Consider the following 21,170-nt stretch of genomic DNA (forward strand, 5'->3'; position numbering starts at 1 on the left):
ATCATATATTTCCAGTATCATAATTTAAATGCACTGCACCAAACACAGGAATTGCTATGAAGCTTCCAAGAAGAGGGGAGTTGAAATTACTCCCTCTCGAATGGGGGACTTCAACTTCCACTTCAATCAATAGAATCTTATTCCCAAAGCCCACCATACTTGATTTAAAAACCCCTTTTAGATCTCACTCTAGTGTTCAGCAAATCATGACTATGAAAAATAGCCTTCCCCATCTTCATGATGGATGCATTTGAGAGCCTCAGATCTCAGATCCATGGTTCTCGATATCCAAGGATCTCAAATCCAAGGTTTTCTGGTCCAACCCCCCTTCCTGCTCCCTCAATTGGATTAGAAAAGTGCATATTTGGAAGGTTTTGGGATCTGAGACACCCCATTGCATGGAGGTCAGCCCCACACCGGATCCGATCTCAAATGGTGAATCCGTAGATCTCAAGGGGCATGAACATCCCTGTATAGACAACTGAATTGCACAATGCAGATAATACAATATGTTATGATAAAAAGATAATGAACTTCTCCCCTCCGAGCCAAGGACAACTACTGGACAGTGGAAAGTTAAGATGTCAACATGCAAGTTGGAAAGCAAAGGGAATTAGAAACCAAAATCTGGTATGAGCACAATCAAAAGTACAAGTGCATATTTATTAGCTCTTGTGCAGTTAAATACATAAACATGTACATCAATCCAAACATTTACAACAGACGCTTGGAAGCAGGACAGAGTTCAAGGTTACACAATGATATATATATATATATATATATATATATATATATATATATATATGGACATCATGGAGACGTGGAATATACACCTAGTATGATCACATAGAATACAACACTGGATGTATCATTACAAGCGAATAGAACACATAGCGCCATACCGAAAATCAATGTTGCTGAAAGGTGGCTTGGTCTGAAGAAATCTCCATGTCTTTGTTTTAGGATGATAGACTTGAATGATCAATGGCAACCACTTTTGTATTGTCCTTGAATCGAAATCGCTCATTAGCTGAGACATCACATGAAGTTCACCATCAAGCGCAATAAAGCCAAATGAAGGATCTGCTGGAATCTTTCTGGGCAAGGGCGACTCTATATCCCATCTATTTGAGGCAATGTTGAACCTGCAACAGAATATTTCAAGAATGAACAGACGATTTTGGTGGTACAAGGACACACAACAGTGGTTAGACAAGCCAAACTGACACTGATGAAAAACAGAAATATGTGCAATTGTTTTTGCTGTTCATCAGTAACGAACTTTAAGCTTCAATAACCCAAGATTTGTCATACATAACCAACGAACTGCATTCAAGCAACCCTCTTTTGAAAGGCCAACATAAAAGATCATGTTACTCTCACACATACACGTAGAGACCCAAAAATATCTCTAATATGTTGAAAGTATCAATATACAATTAAGAGATTTTCAATAAACAATCAAAACAACCCTCACAATTGTATAAAGTATCAACAGTTTTTGGTGTGTTGCAATAGGTTTAAGTGAAATACACTACAGAGCAGAGCCGGCCAAACTCCTGTGAGGAGGTACGCTGGTTCTTAGTATGGCTTTACTCCTCCGAACCAGTATGATAACAGCTCGAACTCAATGGACATTCATGGAAGAGACGTCACTGATATCCTTCATCAGCATTGTTTGCCTGCTGCCAATTAAGAGTCCGTGCATTCCCTCAAGGGGATCTTGCACCTTTGTTTGCCAAAGAATCTACAATGTGCATGTAAAATCAAATCTAGAATTTGAGGTCCAGATCTTGTTCCCCCCATGCCACATTCCTAGTGAAGACAACAGCTTTAAGTGGATAATACCCTCAACCAAGTTCTGGTTCAAAATAGACCCACAGCATAAAAAATATGGCTTTGACTAAATGAACCCATGCACGGCATATATACCCCTCCTTGGGAACCTTAATAGAAACCCTATTTCAGCATGTTTCTATTGTTTGCAGGAGCCAAAGCATTTTTTGTGATCATGGCGCTTGTCCTAGAAATTCCAAGTGTAGTACGTATGATGTAAACGATAGCCAGCCTGATATGACAAAAATACCACACACACACAACAACAGAACATTTTATGATTCTCCTCTACATTGCTCTCAGGGCTTCTGCTATGGTTTCCATTGAAAAACAAAAATCTAACCGAACCAAAAATATAAGTGATGAAGAGCAAGACTAGAAACAACTGTTCATCTAACTCTCTACTATCAGGAGTAGAGTTGGGGGTTGGGAAGAAAGGTGAATGAATGGGTCTTTTTTAAAATTGTCCATGGTAACTCCAAAACTTTAAGATGGAGGTGACGGAAAATGATGGCATAGAGGTCAAGAGCAAAAGCTTTTTGTTGAAGTAAAGAAGAAACTTTTCTCAAGAAGAAGAACAAAATACCAAGTGGAGGAAACAGACAAAACGTAGCTATTGGAACCAAAAAACATGCCAAACAAGGGCCAATCTTAAGAAAAAGCTATGCAACCAAGATTCTTCCCTGATTGCACTCCCCTCCAACAATAAGGACCACCATGTAGCTTCCATCCACCACCATCAACTTTGCTGGCTGTCCAATCAGTCTTCAAAAATATTCTTCAAGCCAACGGATGTGCTTCATAAGATCATATCAACAAAAAAGAGAACACATTGTATTCCAAGTTTCCACAGCAGAGGACACAGAAAATTGCAAGACAATAATGACCTTTTTTGTTAAAAATCATCCACCACAAGGGTTCTACTTGAGAGCTAACAAAGGGATATGGCAAGTTCTAGGGTTCAGACTGCAATTCAAGGAGCCCTGTAAAAGGTGTTTTGAACGCAACCAATTGCAAGATTTGTCGTGAATAGTACATATACCCCTCTCAATCAAAATTTAAAAAAGAAGAAGAAAAACTCCTATATGAGTGTACCAGAGTTATTATCAAGAGGCTCATCAAAACAGCCAACTCTTGAAAATCAATCAAAGAATAGAAGTGAATTACAAAAGAAAGAAGGAATCTTTACAAGGCAATTTCAAAAACCTCACGTGAGGTTGCAGTCAAAAGGCTAAAGTAAGTAAACAACCAAAATATCACTGAACTAGATGATTACATGCTAGTATCTGCAAATCAATGACATACAACCCAAGGCCATAAGGCTATATACTCCAAAGGAAACAAACGAAAATAAATCGGTAACATCAAAGAGGCATTCTCCTCGTGAACAATCAAACAATAGAATTATTTATGATGGAGATTCTAAACTTGAGCATTTAGGAAATGAGGGTCTCAAACATGAATGAACCATGTTGGATTTCAATCAGTTAGTCAAAAAATGCCAAACTTGGGTATCTGCTACAGTGAAATAATATTGTTTGGTGAGGAATATGGTAACTTTTGTTGTCTGATTTTGGGGGGAAGGACACCATTTTGTCACCTTTAAAACCTTGAATGCGCATAGATTTGCAGCTTCTAATTGATGGTCCATCAATTTATCATTTCACATCCAAAAAGATAAGATAAATAATCAAAAGGGGAAAGAATACACAGAGATACAGAGATGTTTGGCGTGCGAGATTGGACCTAATAGCACACACAGATGGTCGCCTAAGGAGGTGCCAGGCCAAATGCAGATACCTTAGCAGATAAAGATAAAAAAAATAAATTAAAAAAGAAGAGAGATAAGCAGAGAGGAAATTTTTCCAACGGCGCTGCCACTAGCAGAACCTAAAAATGATACGAAAATGATCAAATCAGAATTTCTTGTAACACCAAGGGGGGGGGGGGGGGCTCCGATTGTTTGGTAGGAGCTGTTAGTGCACGTCACCTTGTGTTGGGACGTTGCAAGTTCAAATCCCAATGGTAAGTTGTATAACTGGTGGGGGTCTGCCAAACCCCAGCTTGCAATTTGCTAGAATTCATAAAGCATTCCTTTGGAAAAAACAACAACTAGCAGCAACTGTGAACAAATACCAATCCCCTTTTTCCTTTTCCTCTATTTAAACAGAAGCCAAAACTAGCCCTGAACCAAAAAGGTAAAGACCAACCTGGCCTACAAAGTATCGTTGGCTTGAGCTGCAACGAAAAACTATCCACAAAGTCATCATCATTAAGTTTAAGATTCACAATTATACCTATATAATTTTTTGAAGAAGCAGAGTTAATACCTGAAAATCGAACTCCCCTCAAGCATGAAGATCCCTGGAGCTTCCCCACATTCACCTTCCATCGCAATAACACTACCGAGACGCCAACGCTCCTTTTCCTCCCACATAGGCTCGATCGATCGCCATTTCCCACTCTTCAATCCTAGCACCGCCCCATCCCGATAATAATCATCCACCGGGAAAAAGCCCGATACCGTCCGGCAATCCCCATAACCACCCATCACCCAGAATTCATCCTCCCCAACGAAAAATCCCACACACCCCGCCCTAACGCTAGGCAATTCCTCGTCTACCGCGAACCACTCGTCCCTTTCCACATCGTACCACTCGGCAGCCCCAATTCTCGATCCGCCCACCCCGAATTCGATATGCCTCGACCCGCCACCGGCGACGAAAATGGCGGTTCCCGTGGGGCTCGACCTCACCGCACAGGCGAAGCCTGCGCGAGCATGGAGCATTGGCGATCTCGGCTGCCACGAGAAATCAGGGAGGCTGAGGCGGAAAACAGAGGAGGAAGGAAGCGGGATGCCGAGGGGGTAGGTTCGGGCGTCGAAGAGGGATCCGCCTAGGACGAAGACGGACGAGCCGGCAGACGCGCAGACGAAATTGGAGAGGCCGAAGCGGTGCGGGTGGCAAGGCATGGGCGGGACAGGGGACCAGAGGAGGAGGCGGGGATCGAAGAGTGCCCCTGAGGAGATAGACGGGTCGGAGGAGAAGACGCAGAGGAACTCCTCGAATTTCCGCCATTCTCTCCGGAGGTCGAAAAGGAACCTAGAGGAGAGGGCGGAGCGCCACGACCTGGAGGTGCGCTTCAGGCGGGAGTACTCGGTGAAGGGGAGGAAGGCGAGGCAGAGGATGGCAAGGTCGTTGGGGAGACCCGGGATTATTGGGTCTAGGGTTAGGGTTTCGTCCGGCGACGCCGCCGGTAAGGAAGAAGCCGGCTTCTTCTCAGCCTCCGGCGGCGAGAATTCCGGCTTTCTCTCCATCTTTACGTCGAGAATTCGGTTTAGGATTAGAAGGATTAGGATTTTCCGATCGATTTCTGTCTTCTTCTTCCCACTTTTACATGGTTACGGTTAGGGTCTTTTGTTCTCCTTCTCCATATTCCTTATTCTTCCTTCTTCCTCTTCTTCACTCTGAGAAGAAAGAGAAGGTCTGACGTTGCATGAAAACGTGGGCGGAAGTGACTGACGCGAAGAGGAAGACTCGTTGGCCTATGCTACAAATTTAATGACGAAAATACCCTTCACAACAAATGTCGGACTTTGGTACTCGTGACTCGGATCCAAATCCCACGAAAGTTACTGTTAGCATGCGTGTAAAATAAAAAATAATAATAAACACAATACAACGGTAATGGTTATGCTAAACCACAACAGAAATCAAGCAAACCATAAGATAAAGAGATTAAAAAAAATAATAGAAGATACAAGATTTGTGTGGTTTCTGGTTAAAACTCATGTCTACAATACAAAAGAAGAGCAAGAAATCCACTAACAAATGCAAGAAAATACAAAGACAAGACAGAGAGCTCTCAAAACTCTAATCCTCAAGACACTCTAAACTCGACCAAAGGTATAAAAATCTTAGCCGGTACAAGAGAGTCACAAATCAATTCGAATTTGGATCTTGAGATATTGGCCCTCAATTTCACTGTAGCCATCTTGATAAGAAGTTGATTTAAATCGAGGTGACTGCTGGTTTCAGATTCACGGATCCGACAGAAAATATGTTTTTTTTATGCATCAAGTATTAGTCACACGCAACTTCAAGGTTAGATGTAGTTATTTAAAAAATAATGGGACGATTTCCACTTGAATCAAAGGATTTTAGCTTGAATCATTCACTTAAATGTTTTAAGAAGATTATAAAATTAAAATTAGACAAAAAATCAGTCTTTGAGTTGGTCTAATCCAAAAGCGATACTAATTGATTTTATTGTTATTTTTTGAAAAAATCAATTCACTTAGGGCATGGCTTGGAAGCAAGAGAAACTCTCATAAAAAAAAGAAAATTTTGTCAAAGAAAAGTTTTGATATGATAATTTTTTCAAAATTAAAAATCTTTGCTTGCTTGAGTAGCGTGAGAAAAATAAAATAAAAAATCTTAAAAAAAAATAAGAGAAAGGAGGGAGTAGTGGTGGAGCTCTTTCGAGGTGTGTTTTAGAGAAGTGGATGATGGTGGTGAAAATTCATTGTAGAGGGTGGTGATGGTGGTGGTGGAAAATCATTGTGGAGGATGGTGGACAGGATGAGATCTCATGTTCCTTGCAAGAATAGACACTATAACACAACTCCATAAAAAATTGACAGAATATTAAATAAAATCACTTCTAATTTATTTATCTCTCATCTTTTTGTCTTTCTATAATGAATATTTATAATGAAAAAGGAAAACCCTAGAAACCTTAATTTTAAATATGAATCTAAGATATGTTCAATCTTAAATCATAATCCAAACAACACTCAAGAATCAATATGGATATGAGATAGATCCTATATGAAATGAACTTTAAAATAAGATCTTAAACTAAGATCCACATTAAATAAATACAAGAAAACCAAATAACCAAAATGGATCGAACTATACTTTTATGGACCTAGGTCTTCTGTTCTATTCCTACAAGATAGCGAATGGTGGTGGTGAAGGTGAAAAGTGTAAATCACAATTTTCTCTTGGTAGGAAATATTACTCCACCTTCCTCATAAAAAAAAAATCTTGTCAAAAAAATGTACTTAAAAAAAAAAAACTCTTTTTTAAAAAAAGTCTCTCTGGCTTGGAAGGGTTGAAAAAACTGATTTTAACATGGAGTAGGACTTTTACAAGACAAGTGAGGATTCGACGGGTTGGATTTAGTCTAGGTCTGTTACCCGTGTCAATTATCATCACCTATAGGTTAATAAGTCATATTCAGATCCAATTAGCGCAATGATTGCATCGCTGTTTTGGGTTTCATATCCATGAGAAACCAAATTATTATCCTGAATAGACGACGGTTACAAGGGATACGCTGACACGGTGATGCTCACATTGAAACCAATTGCAAAGGTCAGATGACTTTTGGATCCTACATCAACTATCAAAGTCACATCATACAGGGACAGTTGGCATGTCACATCAGGATTTGGGTCAGAAATTTCGTGTATGATATTGTACCCGATCCGTAATAGCATCACCTTGCCTGGTCTTTTGAAGTGACGTCATGCTTTCTTGCGATGCAACGCGGGCCTGTTTCCGCGGGTGGGAAAGTGAAGTATCTTTCGTACGAAAAAGGCACACCCTTCAAAAAGAATGACCCGCAACTCAGGTGGGCCCCGCATGAAACCGCTTCCCAAGGAAACCTGCAAAACGTTTGTTACTTTTTTTGGTATGGAAACGTGGGGCCCACCCAAAATCTACCGGCGATGCGTTTTATTTCGCCTAATATGGCAGAAGAACGGTATGAAACTGGTCCGTTTTCCCGGGGGTTGGATGAAACAATCGGCTCAGAGCCTGCTTTGTTTCGTGAGAAAACGATTCCTTTTTCATCATAAAATGGTTATTTACAAAATCATACATGGATTTTTTGGTAATTCAAATTTATATCTAAAATACTTGTAATTCAAAATCATACTTAATTTTAAGGTCAATTGTTCAAATTCATACCCTAATTAGGGATGACAGTGGATCCGAGGGAAACATGGCCCCACCCTGCCTAGTCCTGTTTGGATCGAGGATGAAAGTTAAAATCAAAATCACACCTTACGGTGATGGACTTACGTTTTATCCCATCCTGTCCCATCCCAATTCCCGCCCTGCTCCGTCCCCAATCCTTCTTTAGGGATGGCAATGGACCGAGGAAAAATGGGGCCCGCCCCGTCTCATCCCGTTTGGGCCAGGGATGGAAGACATGAAAAGGGGATGGAGGTTAAAATCAAAACCCGCATGAGGATGGAGGGCAGGATTTTGAGATGGGGCGGAGGTGAGGACCTTGTCGCCCACCCCGGCCATCCCTAACCCTAATAACTAATTTTCCTTTAACTATAGTTAATAGCTAATAAATTCAAAAATACACTAATTTGACTCTAGTCACACTAAATGTGTTTCTCATTCTAGATTTTACCGTCATTAATCTCTCTTCATATTTATATAATAGTAAAATTGACTTTTTCTTATGAGTAAAAGCAAGAATGAAGCAGACATCCAGCCAGCCTAGCCTAGCCTAGCCTGATTAGGGGCTGATATGGGCCCGAGCCCAGGCCAACTAATGTTAATGGGGCTCGTGCTCAGGCCCTTTGGCCCCAATCTAATTAACTGGGCCGAGCCTATCGGACCCATCCATTTTTCATATGGGTCAGTATGTTTCGGACCCGATTATATTAATCGGCCGATCTGGGTCCTAATTTTATTAGGCCGAGGCTGCAAAATGCAGCTGGAGCCTGACTCAAAATGGGCCGGGTAATCAACCACCCAACTAGTGCCTAGCCCGATGTCCACCCCTAAGGGAAGGCTAACTTTGGAAATTTTCACAAGTGTACTTTGGGTTAACCATAATAAATAAAGTATGCATTTGAATTACCAATTCTTTTGAGCATCAACTTTAATTATAAAAAATTTCTTAAAATATCTTTGTAAATAACGCTTCATAAAATGGGTCGCAATCATCATGAACTAAAAAAACAACCACGAAATGTGGGCCTCCTTCATGTTTTCGTAGGAAAAGCTACTTTAAGAATACCCGATTAAGACCCGAGTCCGGACCCGAAGGTCGATTAATACATAGACCCGGGTATAGTTTGTAAAATGTTATAGCAGACCCAAACCCAAATTCCAATTAAGACCTGCAAATTTTTTATGTAAAGATAATTAAAAATATGGTTTTACTGGGTATGGTCTTGGTTTGATTCATGTATTTTTATCTGGTCCGGGTATGGTGTCTTTATAGTAGATCTGATTAAACTAATCTGATACCATATCCAAAAATCTGATCAAAGTTTTGATTTCACCTGAGTCCCAAACAATTGACACCCCTAGGGCTGGTAGTTTTAAAATGTATCTTTTAAAATATTTTTAAAAATATTAAAAGTACTACAATAATATCCATGTGTATCGGTGTCATAACAACCTGTTCGATCGTGTCCAGTCGTGTCCGTTTAAACACTGGAAGGAATGGAGAAATCTGCCATAGCTGTGAAAAGAGCGACTTGTGTCCGCAACGACATCGTGTCCAGGTGATGGGAAAGCTCCAGAATACCGATGGGAAGAGGACAATCACCAGTAAAAAAGGGCATACGGATCTGGGATCAGGAGTCCAGATGGCAGTCTGAAGAAAAGAGAGGTCACTTCATGTCAAAAGGCCAAGGGAAGAAGATAAATATAAAGAGGAAGATAATTATCATGACCACGATTTAACTCTATTATCTTTGGTAGAACCCACTTAGTCAAGTGGACGCTATAAAACCCATTCAAGAAGGTGAAAGCCCAAAAAAGCCCTTGGACTTTGCTACTACCCCAAACAAAATGATTAGTAGGGACAAGGATTTGACCCGGACCAATCCCAAACTCTATCTCAAAAGGTGTAATTTTGAGCAAAAATAAAAAATATAGAAGAAAAGCAGAAAAAAACAAACACACGTTTTTTAGGGCATCCAAACACCCAAATTTTAATAAGTCATCTCATATTACAAGTCACTTGAAAAAAAACAGTGTTTTCAGTTTATTTTAAAGTTATAAAAATTTCAACTTTATTTTTTGTCTTTAAAAGATTAATTAAACTAAAAAATCTTAGTTTTTTAAAGAGCTAAAAACTAAGTCAATATAACATCAAAGTTAAAAGTTATGACTAAAATAAAGTAACTTGTTTAGTAAAAATCTTATTTTTCAAATAAGTCTTATTTTGAACTTATTTTTTACTATCAAAATTATTGAATTTGGTTTTGCACTTAAAATATGAATTCAATTTGAGAATGTTATCTTCTTGATTAATTAAAAATCACTTTAAAAGGGCATCCAAATAAGAAGTTATGGCTAAAACAAATTAACTTGTCGAACCTAGTTTGCCTGATTTTGCTAACGATAATCAATTTGTCATTAGCAATTGACTAAAAATGCTAGTTACCAGTTTTGAGATTGTCATTAACAATTTTTTTTAATGTCGTCAAGAGGGTTTAAAAATGATGAATTATCGTTAGTGCTTTCAATGTATTGTTAGCACCTTTTAATGTGCCGTTAGTAGTTAGTGAATTGTCATCATCAACACTTGCCAACAATCTCAAAACGCATGTCATTTGGATGAAATTGTCCCACCTTCCTTCTAAACTCAAAACAAAATATTTTGAGTTTTAAACCTTTTTACAAAATTTAATTCTCTATCTAAGGCAAAATGAAGAATGAATCTCAACTATCCATTAAAAAATATTTAATAAGAACCGTCCATCACAATCTGAATTGGGTCCTGAATGACAGATCCTGAATATGCAAGAAATGTATCTAGAGCAACCAGAAAAACTATAAATAGAGGATCACCCCCTATTTTAGTATTTGGTGTTTGTGTCCATACTTTATCTCTACACAACCTAGCCTAATCAAGTTCACCTAACCTAACATAGGATTCAAATCTCTTATCTCATCCTTTTTTATAGCTTGCACCTAGCATGAGTGTTGTTGTACTTGTCAACAACGTAGAAAGAGTTACTTAAGCTCAAGGTGAGATCTAATTCTTTTGCTATTTTGTTTGTTTGTTTATTATGTTTTTATAAGTGTTAAGGCCCTAACATTCATGTATTTTATTTGCTTTTAATTTTTTTTTTAGTCTTTATGGCTTCTGCTATCTATCGAGCTTGTTTTTTTATAGGATAAATATAGGAGGTACTTACACTCGCAAGCCGCCACCCTAAAATGAAGATCTTCAGCTTCTAGTTTGGCTCTTTGCTCAATAGATCCGAAAAGATGTATTGGAAAAAGTACTCCACAAATTGAGAAATTTTCTAGTACACACCAAACTGTTAGCTCTAATTCATATGCCCACCAAATTAGGCACCAAAGGTGTTTCTCACTGTTAATCAAATGCTCTCATTCCTAAATTTCCATTAGATTGTTCTTGAGTTAGTACTAACTATTGTTTTAAAGTTAACATTTTGCCCTTGCAACAATTGAACTGCAAGCTTGGGTTTTTCTTACCAAACAAAACCTAATTTATATCCAAACTTATTTTATTCACATTAGGATGGTGCAATGGGCCGACCATAGATAAATGAAGTATAAAATAAAATTTTGATTATAACAAAAATAAAAATCAATGAAGACATAAAATTTAGTATGCATTTAAAATAAGATGCTTGTTTTTGGAAAAAGTGCATAAGAAAATATAATTACCTAAACTATAAATCAAATCCAATGTCAAAAAAAAAATGCTTACTGTTAAGATGTAATCCAATTAGTGAGATTCAGTAACCAAATCCTTTTTTTAAGTTGGATTGAGTTAGCATAAGCATTAAAAAAACCCAGACGTATAGTTCAATTGCTGCAAGGGCAAAATAATACATTTAAAACAGTAGTTAGCCCTTAACTCAAGGGCAAGCTAACTGGCAGTTTAGGAATTGGGGCATGTGATTAACAGTGAGAAACCTTTGGTGCCTAATTGAAAACCTCCAAAAGTTTGGTGGATATATGAATTAGAGCCAAAAGTTTGTTGTGTATCAAGAGGAAAGAGGAAAGGGGTATCTCTCACATTAGAAGTTGCTCAACCCCTGGAATCAGAAAAGAGAAATGTATCACAACAAATGACAAATGAGAGGAGACGGATCCTCCTTCAGAGGGAATTCTTTTTCTTGAGTATGGTAGTCTCCAAGCTGGGGGTGATGAAGAGGAATTTAATTAGCTGGTCAAGTTCAACAATTGGTCATATTCCAAATAGGATTAAGGAAATCGAAACTGAATTGGAGGAATGTCAAACAAAAGAATATGGAGACACTAAAAGGTATTAGCAAAGAATTGTTTGATAAACAAAAGGCCAGATGCAAATGGTTTAAAGAGGGAGACAAAAGTATGATTTTTTTTTTCATTCATTGGTAAACAAGAACATTATGAAGAAGAAGATTAAATCCTTAGTGAAACAAGATGGATCAGTCACGTGGAAAAATAGGAAATAAAGAGTGAAGCCACTGATTTCTTTTCCAAGTTATTCACAAGGAAGTAACATCCAATGAGGAATTTGGGGGCACGGTGGGGTCAAAAATTACAAAAGATGACAATGATGCTCTATGTGCTAAGGTAGCAGATGAAGAAATGAATGCAATTTTTGAGTTGGATCTTGATAGCGCCCTGGGCTTGGATGGGTTCCTGGGTGCCTTTTAATAGATTTACTATCATATTATTTGGAAAAGATGTGTGCAAGGCACTTAGGATTTTTTTAAGGCCAAAAAGTTTTTTAGAAGAATAAACTGCACTCACATATAGTGTTAATTCCAATGACAGAAGAGGATGATCATCTTAAGTCAATTTAGGCCCATAAGCCTCTATAATTTTATGTACAAAATCATTACCAAGATTATTGTAAACAAAATGAGTGGCCTTTTGGAGAAAATAATCTTTCAAAACTAGCAAGAATTCTTGAAGGGAAGGAATATTCAAGATTGCATACTATTAGCACATGAAATAAGTCAGGACTTGACTTGATGAAAATCTGTCAAGGGTTCAACAACTTGATTAGCTTTATCAAGAAGTGCTTAACACCTAGCTCACGGTAACATGGACGAACTAGGCTATGTCGGTTCATCAACTCTCTTTCTCTTAGGCGTCTCACACACAAAAAGTTAAACAAGAAGATAGAGCTCTAAAAATTTTAACTTTCATTAAAAACCTATTTTTTTAATGTTAGGTGGAGTTGGTTTTTATAGAAGAGAAGAGAGAAAGACATGGGCCTTGATAGTGACCCTAATAAAAGCTTATCTTAATGCCTACTTAACTTTTCAATGTCTACTTGCCCCTAACTAAGACCTACTCAACTACATACATTAAACCCACTTCAACAAACATCTAACATATTAAATAAAGATAAAAAAACTTTCTAACCTAGTCGAATTTTCAACATTCACATTTTTCATTCGAAATCTAACTGACATCTAATTATAGCATAACTCTAATTAAAACAAAGATTTAATTTAAAGCCTAAATAAACCTATTTTAACTATGCCCTCACATTTTTGTAATACCTAAAACATAACAACAATGACTAAAAAACAAAAAATGTTATTCTAGAAGATTACATTTCTAGAATTTATATTGATATCCTGAGCAGCTCCAAGGTCCAAATCGATCCAAAAATGGCAGCTAGTTGATCCGGTTTTATAAAATATGTGCTGCAGCGACAACTCACTATGTAAATAAATGTTGGCATGTGATTGGCTATGCATACTTAGGGCAATGAGTTTTGCATGTGCCTCAAATAAAGGGTAATTTGATTTCAATAGCTAAGTATACTAGTGATAATAATTGTTATGTTGAGTTTCACCCAAGTGGTTTCTGTATTAAAGATACCAAAAGAGAATATGGTCCAAACGAATTGAGGAGGAGTTTATGTATGATCGATTGACAAGGAAAGATCAGGTCGTAGAAGAAGTTGACTCTTCGGTTCACTAGTGACATATTACACTAGAGCATCCTAGTTAAAAGAATCTTGATTTACTTAGACAAATAACTATTTGAGTTTATTTGGTGATAAACATTAAAAAATTTGTTCTACTTGTTTTTTCATTTCAGTTATATGAATATGTAGTTAAAGCTCCATTAGAGTTGGTACAAACTGACCTATGAGGACCAACACTGTCATGTTCAGAAAAGGATATAACTTCTATTTACTTATTGTTGATGATTTCTCAAGAATTTCTTAGTTATTTTTGTTGGAAAAAAAAAGTCAAACATGTTGGCATGCTTTCAAAACTTTAAGATTATTATTGAAAAATAAATATGCCATAATATTAAAATATTTTATAGTGATGGAAGATGAGTGTTTGTTAATAATGGTTTTAGTATTTTTTTGGATCAACATTGAATTTGAAGGTGGCTCACGTGTCCATGTGTGCCTCAATAAAATGGCATTGTAGAACATAAGCATAGACATGTTATTGATATGGTCTTAGCATTCCAACTTATGCTTCGATGAATTTGAGATTTTGGGTTGATGATTTTAGACATGCTACACATTTTATAAATCATCTCCCAAGCACAAAATTGAATAAAAAAACTCATTATGAGCTCTTAATCTCCCATGTATGATCACTTAAATTTTTTTTGATGTACTTGTTATTTATTGTTGGATCCTTATTCAAGTTTTAAATTGTCTCCCAAAGTTTAAGGCAAGTGTGTTCATTGGATACGGTTCTAATTATAAAGTTTTTTCGTGCTTTGACCCTTTTGGTAAACGAGTCCATATTTATAGACATGTTGTGTTTAATTAAAACAAATTTTTATATGCTCCTGTCACTAGTGATAAAGTGTCAAGCTGATTAAAAAACACTATCTGTTTTCAACTCATTTACCCAACCAAAATTGTTTAACCAACCAACCAAATGATCAACCTAATTTCTAATACTCATTCATGAATAAACAGCCAGTTGAGCTTACCAATAACCTCACCAACCAACAACATATATTTGCTATTCCTAGCCAAGACCAAATGAGCCTCCAAATTGAGTCAATTCAAATAACCGACCTTGAATCTCACTAAATTGAGTCATCCCAACCAGAAGAGTCAGCTTACATCGTTATGAAGAAGTTAGGTCTATAAAACTACCATTGCAATCTAACCGAACCCATCACATGGTGACAAGATCCCAAGATGACACTGTGAAACCAAGAACCTTTATAGCATTGAGATATTCATTTGAAGTGAGTCTCTTTAAGTGAACTTGTCTAGGAATACCTTTAAGTAAGCATCAAGTCACACAAAATGGCAAGATGCTATAAAATATGAGTATGATGCTTTGATTAGAAATAATACATGAACTCTTGTTCCTCCTAAATATTGTTTACAATATTATTGGTTGCAAATGAATCTATCATATAAAATAACATGATAATGGGTATATAGCTAGGTACAAGGCTCAGTAGCCAAAGGTTATAGTCAACAAAAGGATGTTGATCTTTTTAAGACCTTCTGTCATGTCATAAAACTCACTACTATTCAGTTTGTGCTATTAGTCAAGGCTAGGTAATGCATCAACTAGACATTAACAACGCTTTTCTGCATGGTTTTCTTAAGAAATAAGTGTATATGAGTCAACATATTGGATTTGAAGACAAAAAGTTTTTACACTATGTTTGCAAGCTCAATCGAGCTCTTTATGGTCTAAAACAAGGGTCAAAAGCATGGTTTGATAGGTTGAGACAATACTGCTTTAGTTAGTTCTAATGCTGACACGTCTCTATTCATCAAAATTTGAGAAGAAGTAACTTTATATGTGTTGGTCTATATAGATGATATAATTGTTACAAGTAACTCAATCGATAAGGTTCAACTCATTGAAAGCTTTGGAAATGAATTCTTTATAAAAGATCTTTGGAGACTATTATTTTCTAGGTATAGAGGTCATACCCATTGACAATGAAATTATTATGCCTCAATGAAAATACATTTACAATCTCTTGGCCAAGACCAGGATGAAATGCAAAGCCTCTTACTACATTTGTTGCAAAAAACATTCAGTTATCAAAGTTTGAAGAAAATTAAGCTCTTAGATGATCTGTCAAAATATCGAAGCATTGTATGTTACAATATGCAACATTTTCAAGTCCTAATATTTTATATTCTGTCAACAAGGTTTGTCAGTTCATGCATCAACCTACATACATGCATTGGGCTCATGTATGGGATTACATGTGTTCTAAGTCTCTTAAACTTGAAGCTTATATAAATGCTAACTGCCCAGATGACAAAAGATATACCAGTGGCTATCTTACATTCATGAGGCCTAATATGTAATCCTAAAGTTCAACCAAATAAGATTTTGTAGCAAAATCTAGCACAAAAGTTGAATACAAAGCTTTGGTTGAAGGGGCTTTCAACTTGGAATCAATTCTCATAGTCCTCCTATACTCTAGTGCGATAATCTAGGAGCATCCTATTTGGCTGCAAATCTCAAGTTATATGCCATAACAAAACATGTAAAAATTTGATTTCCACTTTATATGATAAAAGGTGGTCATGCAGGAAATTGTCTCATAGAGATTGTCTTGAGGGGCGTCTTGAAGGAGTAGGACTCTCAACCAGCTTAGAGTCCATGTCCCACATAAAGATCCTATGTGATAAGTCTAAAGAACTCCAACACCAAGAAGGTTTTAAGAAGTCTAAAAATGTGGAGACTTATTGCATTCAAACAACTCGTAATCAAGAGACTCTCAATCAAAGTAGGAAGGTGAAAATGGTTGGAGACTTATCTACATGTACCGCCCCCTCCATTATAGATATAAGCTCCTCTCATGTAAAGGAGAACAAGAGGGAGACAGAGAGGATTTAACTTGGTCATGGACATAGGCTTTACATCTCATGTTGGTCGACCCGGACGCCTTGGTACCCCCACAAAAACAACTTGCATCAATGAAATCCAATGAGGAGCATGAGGATATGGATGACATATAGGGGATGAGTGGAACTAATGTGGGTTGGGCAAGCTTGGCATGTTTCCAACTTGTCTACAAAACCCTAGGCATTGGCATACACATACAAAAGTGTTATAATAGCCTGATAGGATATTTGATGAAGAAAATCGATTCGGTAACTCTTTTTTTAGATAACTAAGAAAGGCACCTCAGTCACTTGTGAGCTCATTGGTGTAAAAACTCCAAGTATTCTTCACTTGAAGAAAACACACTCAGCTTTGGCCTAGAAGCAAGGGATCCACATCCACAGGTTTCTAACTTCTAACATCCCTTCAGCTTGGTGATGTTCATAAGCCGTCCGTACCAGATGAGTAGAGCATTTGCAATCAAAATGATTCCGTGTACTGCAAAGTCATATGACAAAAAGCATTCTCAATTTTGCATTGTCAGATTTATTTGTGTAGTTTTTATTTTTTTGCTAATTTCTCAACTGCCCTCTGATTTTGAGCACATTAGTAGAATTGTGGCATTTGATTAGAGTTTCAAAAATAAACTGTGATTTGCATATCGTTTCTCAATTGCTTTGACAGCCAACATTGCCTTGCATCGACAAAGGACTCTAGATTTTTTTTTTTGGATAATCCAAGTGACCCCCTCCCCCCATCACTGACCGCACCGTCAAACCCTTAAGGTTCCCTCTACCCACCGGAGAGTACATCCAGCTTCGACCTCGCAGCAAGGGACGCCACCCATGGATTTCAAACTTTTGACGTCCTGTCAACTTGGTGACATTCACAAGTCGCCCCTACCAGATGAGCAGAGACCTTGTGGGCAGCTCTAGATTTTTTATAACAAAGCGAAACCACTTTATGGTTCTTGGGTCGGGTCGAGAGGTGCCACATTGACCACAGTCCTATTTCGGTGTCCACCATGTAAAATTCCACGACTAGACCCTCCTGCCCGCCGAGGATAGTTTTCCATTGGCTTTGACCTTGTAGCAAGGGATGCACATCCTGGGTATTTAACAATGTCCTTCAATTTGAACATCTTAAGTTGACCCACTTAGCCAAGTGTGAGTTCTTGTGGGCCAAGGGCCACCACTAGGTTAACAAAGAAGTTAAACATGGTTATGAAAAGAAAATGATTTGCGTAACCCTCATTTAAATTAAGTAGCTCTATGATTCTTTTTTATTGCAAATCACCAATATTTTTTTGCTAATTTTCTGACTTTTCCTTGACAATGCACAACATCTTGACTTTTATGTATTTTTTTACAGTTAGTATATTGCTATCATAGTTTAGGGGGAAAAAACGGGAAATTAGTTTTGGTATCCTGCCAATGAGTTGCCCCAGCAGCTTAATGTATGCTGCCACATTCAAGTGTTGTTTGAATCTTCAAACCCATGTCACAAGGACTCAGGGACAGTACACATACACAATATAAATACAAGACATGAATAGCCAAATTTTTTGAAAATTAGGACATGATATTTTTTTTTCAGTACACATTCTATATAGATACATGACATGAATAAAATTTTTTGGAAACTAGAAAATGATGACATTTCTTCTAATTGAAATTAATAAAATATATCGTTTTGACATCTTTTTTATTTGTAAACACACACACAAAACTGACATAGGGCGAGCATGGTGCAGAACCCACGAGGAGCATCCCTTGCTGCAAAACTGCGTGTACTCCATTATACCCAGAACATCAAAGCTATTGAGTCAGATGCAGTTTGCCATAAATAATTGCCTACGGGGGTACTTAAAACCCTGTAATTTTCTAAGCTATAAACTTCATCATGAGCTCTCTTGTGAAGATCGGGTTCCTCTATGGCCCGTTTGTTTGTCACCAAAAGTGGGGTGATCTTTTCATGGAAAATCATCAACGGGCATGTGTTTCAACAGACCCCATCAAGACCAAACAAACTGCGGACTCCTTTTTCTCGAAGAAAAGAAGTGCAAACACTTTCAACGATACAACCTAGTCCATGCAATTGGGTCTCAAGGTTACAAAATTGCGCCGAGGTGAGGATACAACCCAGTAGGGGTGGCAAAACCTGACACGACCCGCCAACCCGCCTCTTAGGCAGGTTCGGGTTTGGAAAAAATGAACCCGTTTAATAAACGGGTCGACCCGCCTAACCCGTTTATTAAACGGGTTGGGTTCATGTTAGGGGTATGCCAACCCGCCTGACCCGTTTAATAAACGGGTTAGGCGGGTGGGTCAACTCGCCAACCCGCCAACACGACCCACCAAACCGCCAACACGACCCGTCAACCCGACCCGCCAACCTAAGAACCCGTTTACCTGACCCAACCCATTTATTAAATGGGTTGGCGGGTCGTGTCGGGTTACCCGTTTATTAAACGGGTCGGGTTCGTGTTTGCCACAGCCGACCCGTTTAATAAACGGGTCGGGTTCAGGTACCCAACCCGCCAACCCGACATGATTGCCACCCCTACAACCCAGTCTCTCCAAGACCAAATGAAGGTAGTCACCAAGGACACCATGAAGAATCTCGGGACACTGGGTGTCTGAGAAGGTGAACAAATGGTTGGGCAAGGTTAGCAGTTAAGGGATATGCTACATAGGGATGGCAGTGAGGCGGGGCGGGACGGGGGACAAGGTTTCCACCCCCGCCCCGCCTCAAGATTTTATCTTCCACCCCCGCCCCGCCTCCCTGGCGGGGATGGATTTTATCCTCCACCCCCGCCTTCATCCCCGTTTCATGTCCTCCATCCTCGGTTCAAACCGGGATGAGGCGGGGCGGGGCGGGGATATTGCGGGGAAAAGTGGTCGGGGCAGGGTTGGGGCGGGGATGAGGCGGGGCGGGGAAAAGTGCACGTCCATCCCCGCCTCCACCCCCGGACGGGGATGATTTTTAACCTTCGTCCCCGCCTCCATCCCCGTTTCATACCCTTCATCCCCTGTCCAAACGGGGCGGGCCCCCGCTTTCCCCCGGTCCACTGCCATCCCTAATGCTACATGGCCGAAAGTGAGGCAACGGGGTAGGAGTGGGGCCACCCACCATCGGAATAATTGGCCAATGAGATGGAGTCGATGAGGCTAATTTGTGATGGGATGCAAGGAATTAGGCTAATGATTTTGGCATGAGGGACCAAGCAGTGGACCATGCAACGGTCAAGAGGCCCAAGTGATGAGCACGCTAGGCAAGATAGATCCTTGCAATGATTGGGACACCTCAGGCAAGAAACCATCAGCAACTATCAAGGCAACGAGAATCAGGTGAAGAAAGCAGGGCTGCCTTATGACCGGCGAACGACAAGGAAATCACCGGAGAAACATTCGGCAAACCACTATCAGATGAGGGAGATCCTTCAAAATTGTTGTGAACTCGTAATATTTTCAAAATATTGAAAATGTTTGTGACCATCGATACTGGTAGTAAGTATAAATCTTAGTCACTTTTATCAACCCCTTGGATGGATCCATATCTACCCCATTGTCAAGGCTAATATTTAGCAAACACACCTGCAATAAATAACAAAGGTGGACCTGGCCCGATGATTTTTTCAAGTCAAATCATTGGGGCACACCATATAAGGTCCTTCGTTTAAGGGACACGACATGTTGACACACTAGGTGATGATATATGACATGTTTAGACATCATTTATTATTATTAATATTTCTAATGACATTCTTATTAACAAATATATATATATATACATATATATATATATATATATATGAAAAATGATTGTATTGTAGGCACGAAAATAATGTGTTTCTCTAAAAACTCTACAATTTTTAAAATCAGATTGTTACCAAAATTATAATTTTTTTGTTATAAAATACCTTTTCACCTTTCACACATGAAAATTTTCTTTAGATATGCAAACTTTCTTCTCAAATATTCAAATATGAGAATAGTATCTCACACATTTATGATTTTTCTCTTAAAATATAAGAATAGTGAATGTCCTTTCAAAAATATAGGATTTTTCTCCCAAAATATATGAATGTCCTCCCAAATATGTGATTTTTCTCTCAAAATATATTTTTTTTCTCAAAACATGTGAACGATAAATTGTATTTTGCAATTTTTTTCGCAAATATGTGCTTTTGAAGTGGCACTAAAGACTTTAGCAACGCTTTTAAAGTATTGCTAAAGACTTTAACGATGCTTTTGAAGTGTCGCTAAATGCCCACTCTTTTACTAAAAAAATCATAAAGGTACAGGCAGAAAAACATTCGCAAATGTGTGAGGACATTCACGTGCGAAAGTCAAGATGCCGGTAAGTGTGAAAGTATGCATAAGGACGTTCATAAATAAATGTGAGAGAAAATTCATAAATACAAAAAAAAAAACACATATTTAGATAATTGAGAGCAAAGTTAGCATAGCCAAAAAAATTGTGGTTTTGAACATCAAGCAGATTTTTTAAAATTGTAAGA

At 38.2% G+C, this 21,170-nt stretch overlaps 1 protein-coding gene across 1 annotated transcript; it reads right to left on the bottom strand.

Annotated features, from left to right (window-relative positions):
• Positions 1-633: 633 nt before the first annotated feature.
• LOC149829164 (F-box/kelch-repeat protein OR23-like) lies at positions 634-5,285 on the bottom strand. The gene is made up of 2 exons (XM_090017298.1): positions 4,167-5,285; positions 634-1,145 (listed from the first exon to the last, which is right to left on the bottom strand). The coding sequence occupies exons 1-2, from the start codon at positions 5,150-5,152 to the stop codon at positions 872-874; spliced, it is 1,260 nt and encodes a 419-aa protein (XP_089873424.1). The 5' UTR covers positions 5,153-5,285; the 3' UTR covers positions 634-871.
• Positions 5,286-21,170: the final 15,885 nt, after the last annotated feature.

Source organism: Nuphar pumila, chromosome 9 (assembly GCF_984573655.1).
Source record: "Nuphar pumila chromosome 9, dmNupPumi1.hap1.1, whole genome shotgun sequence".
NCBI classification, from domain to species: Eukaryota; Viridiplantae; Streptophyta; class Magnoliopsida; order Nymphaeales; family Nymphaeaceae; genus Nuphar; species Nuphar pumila.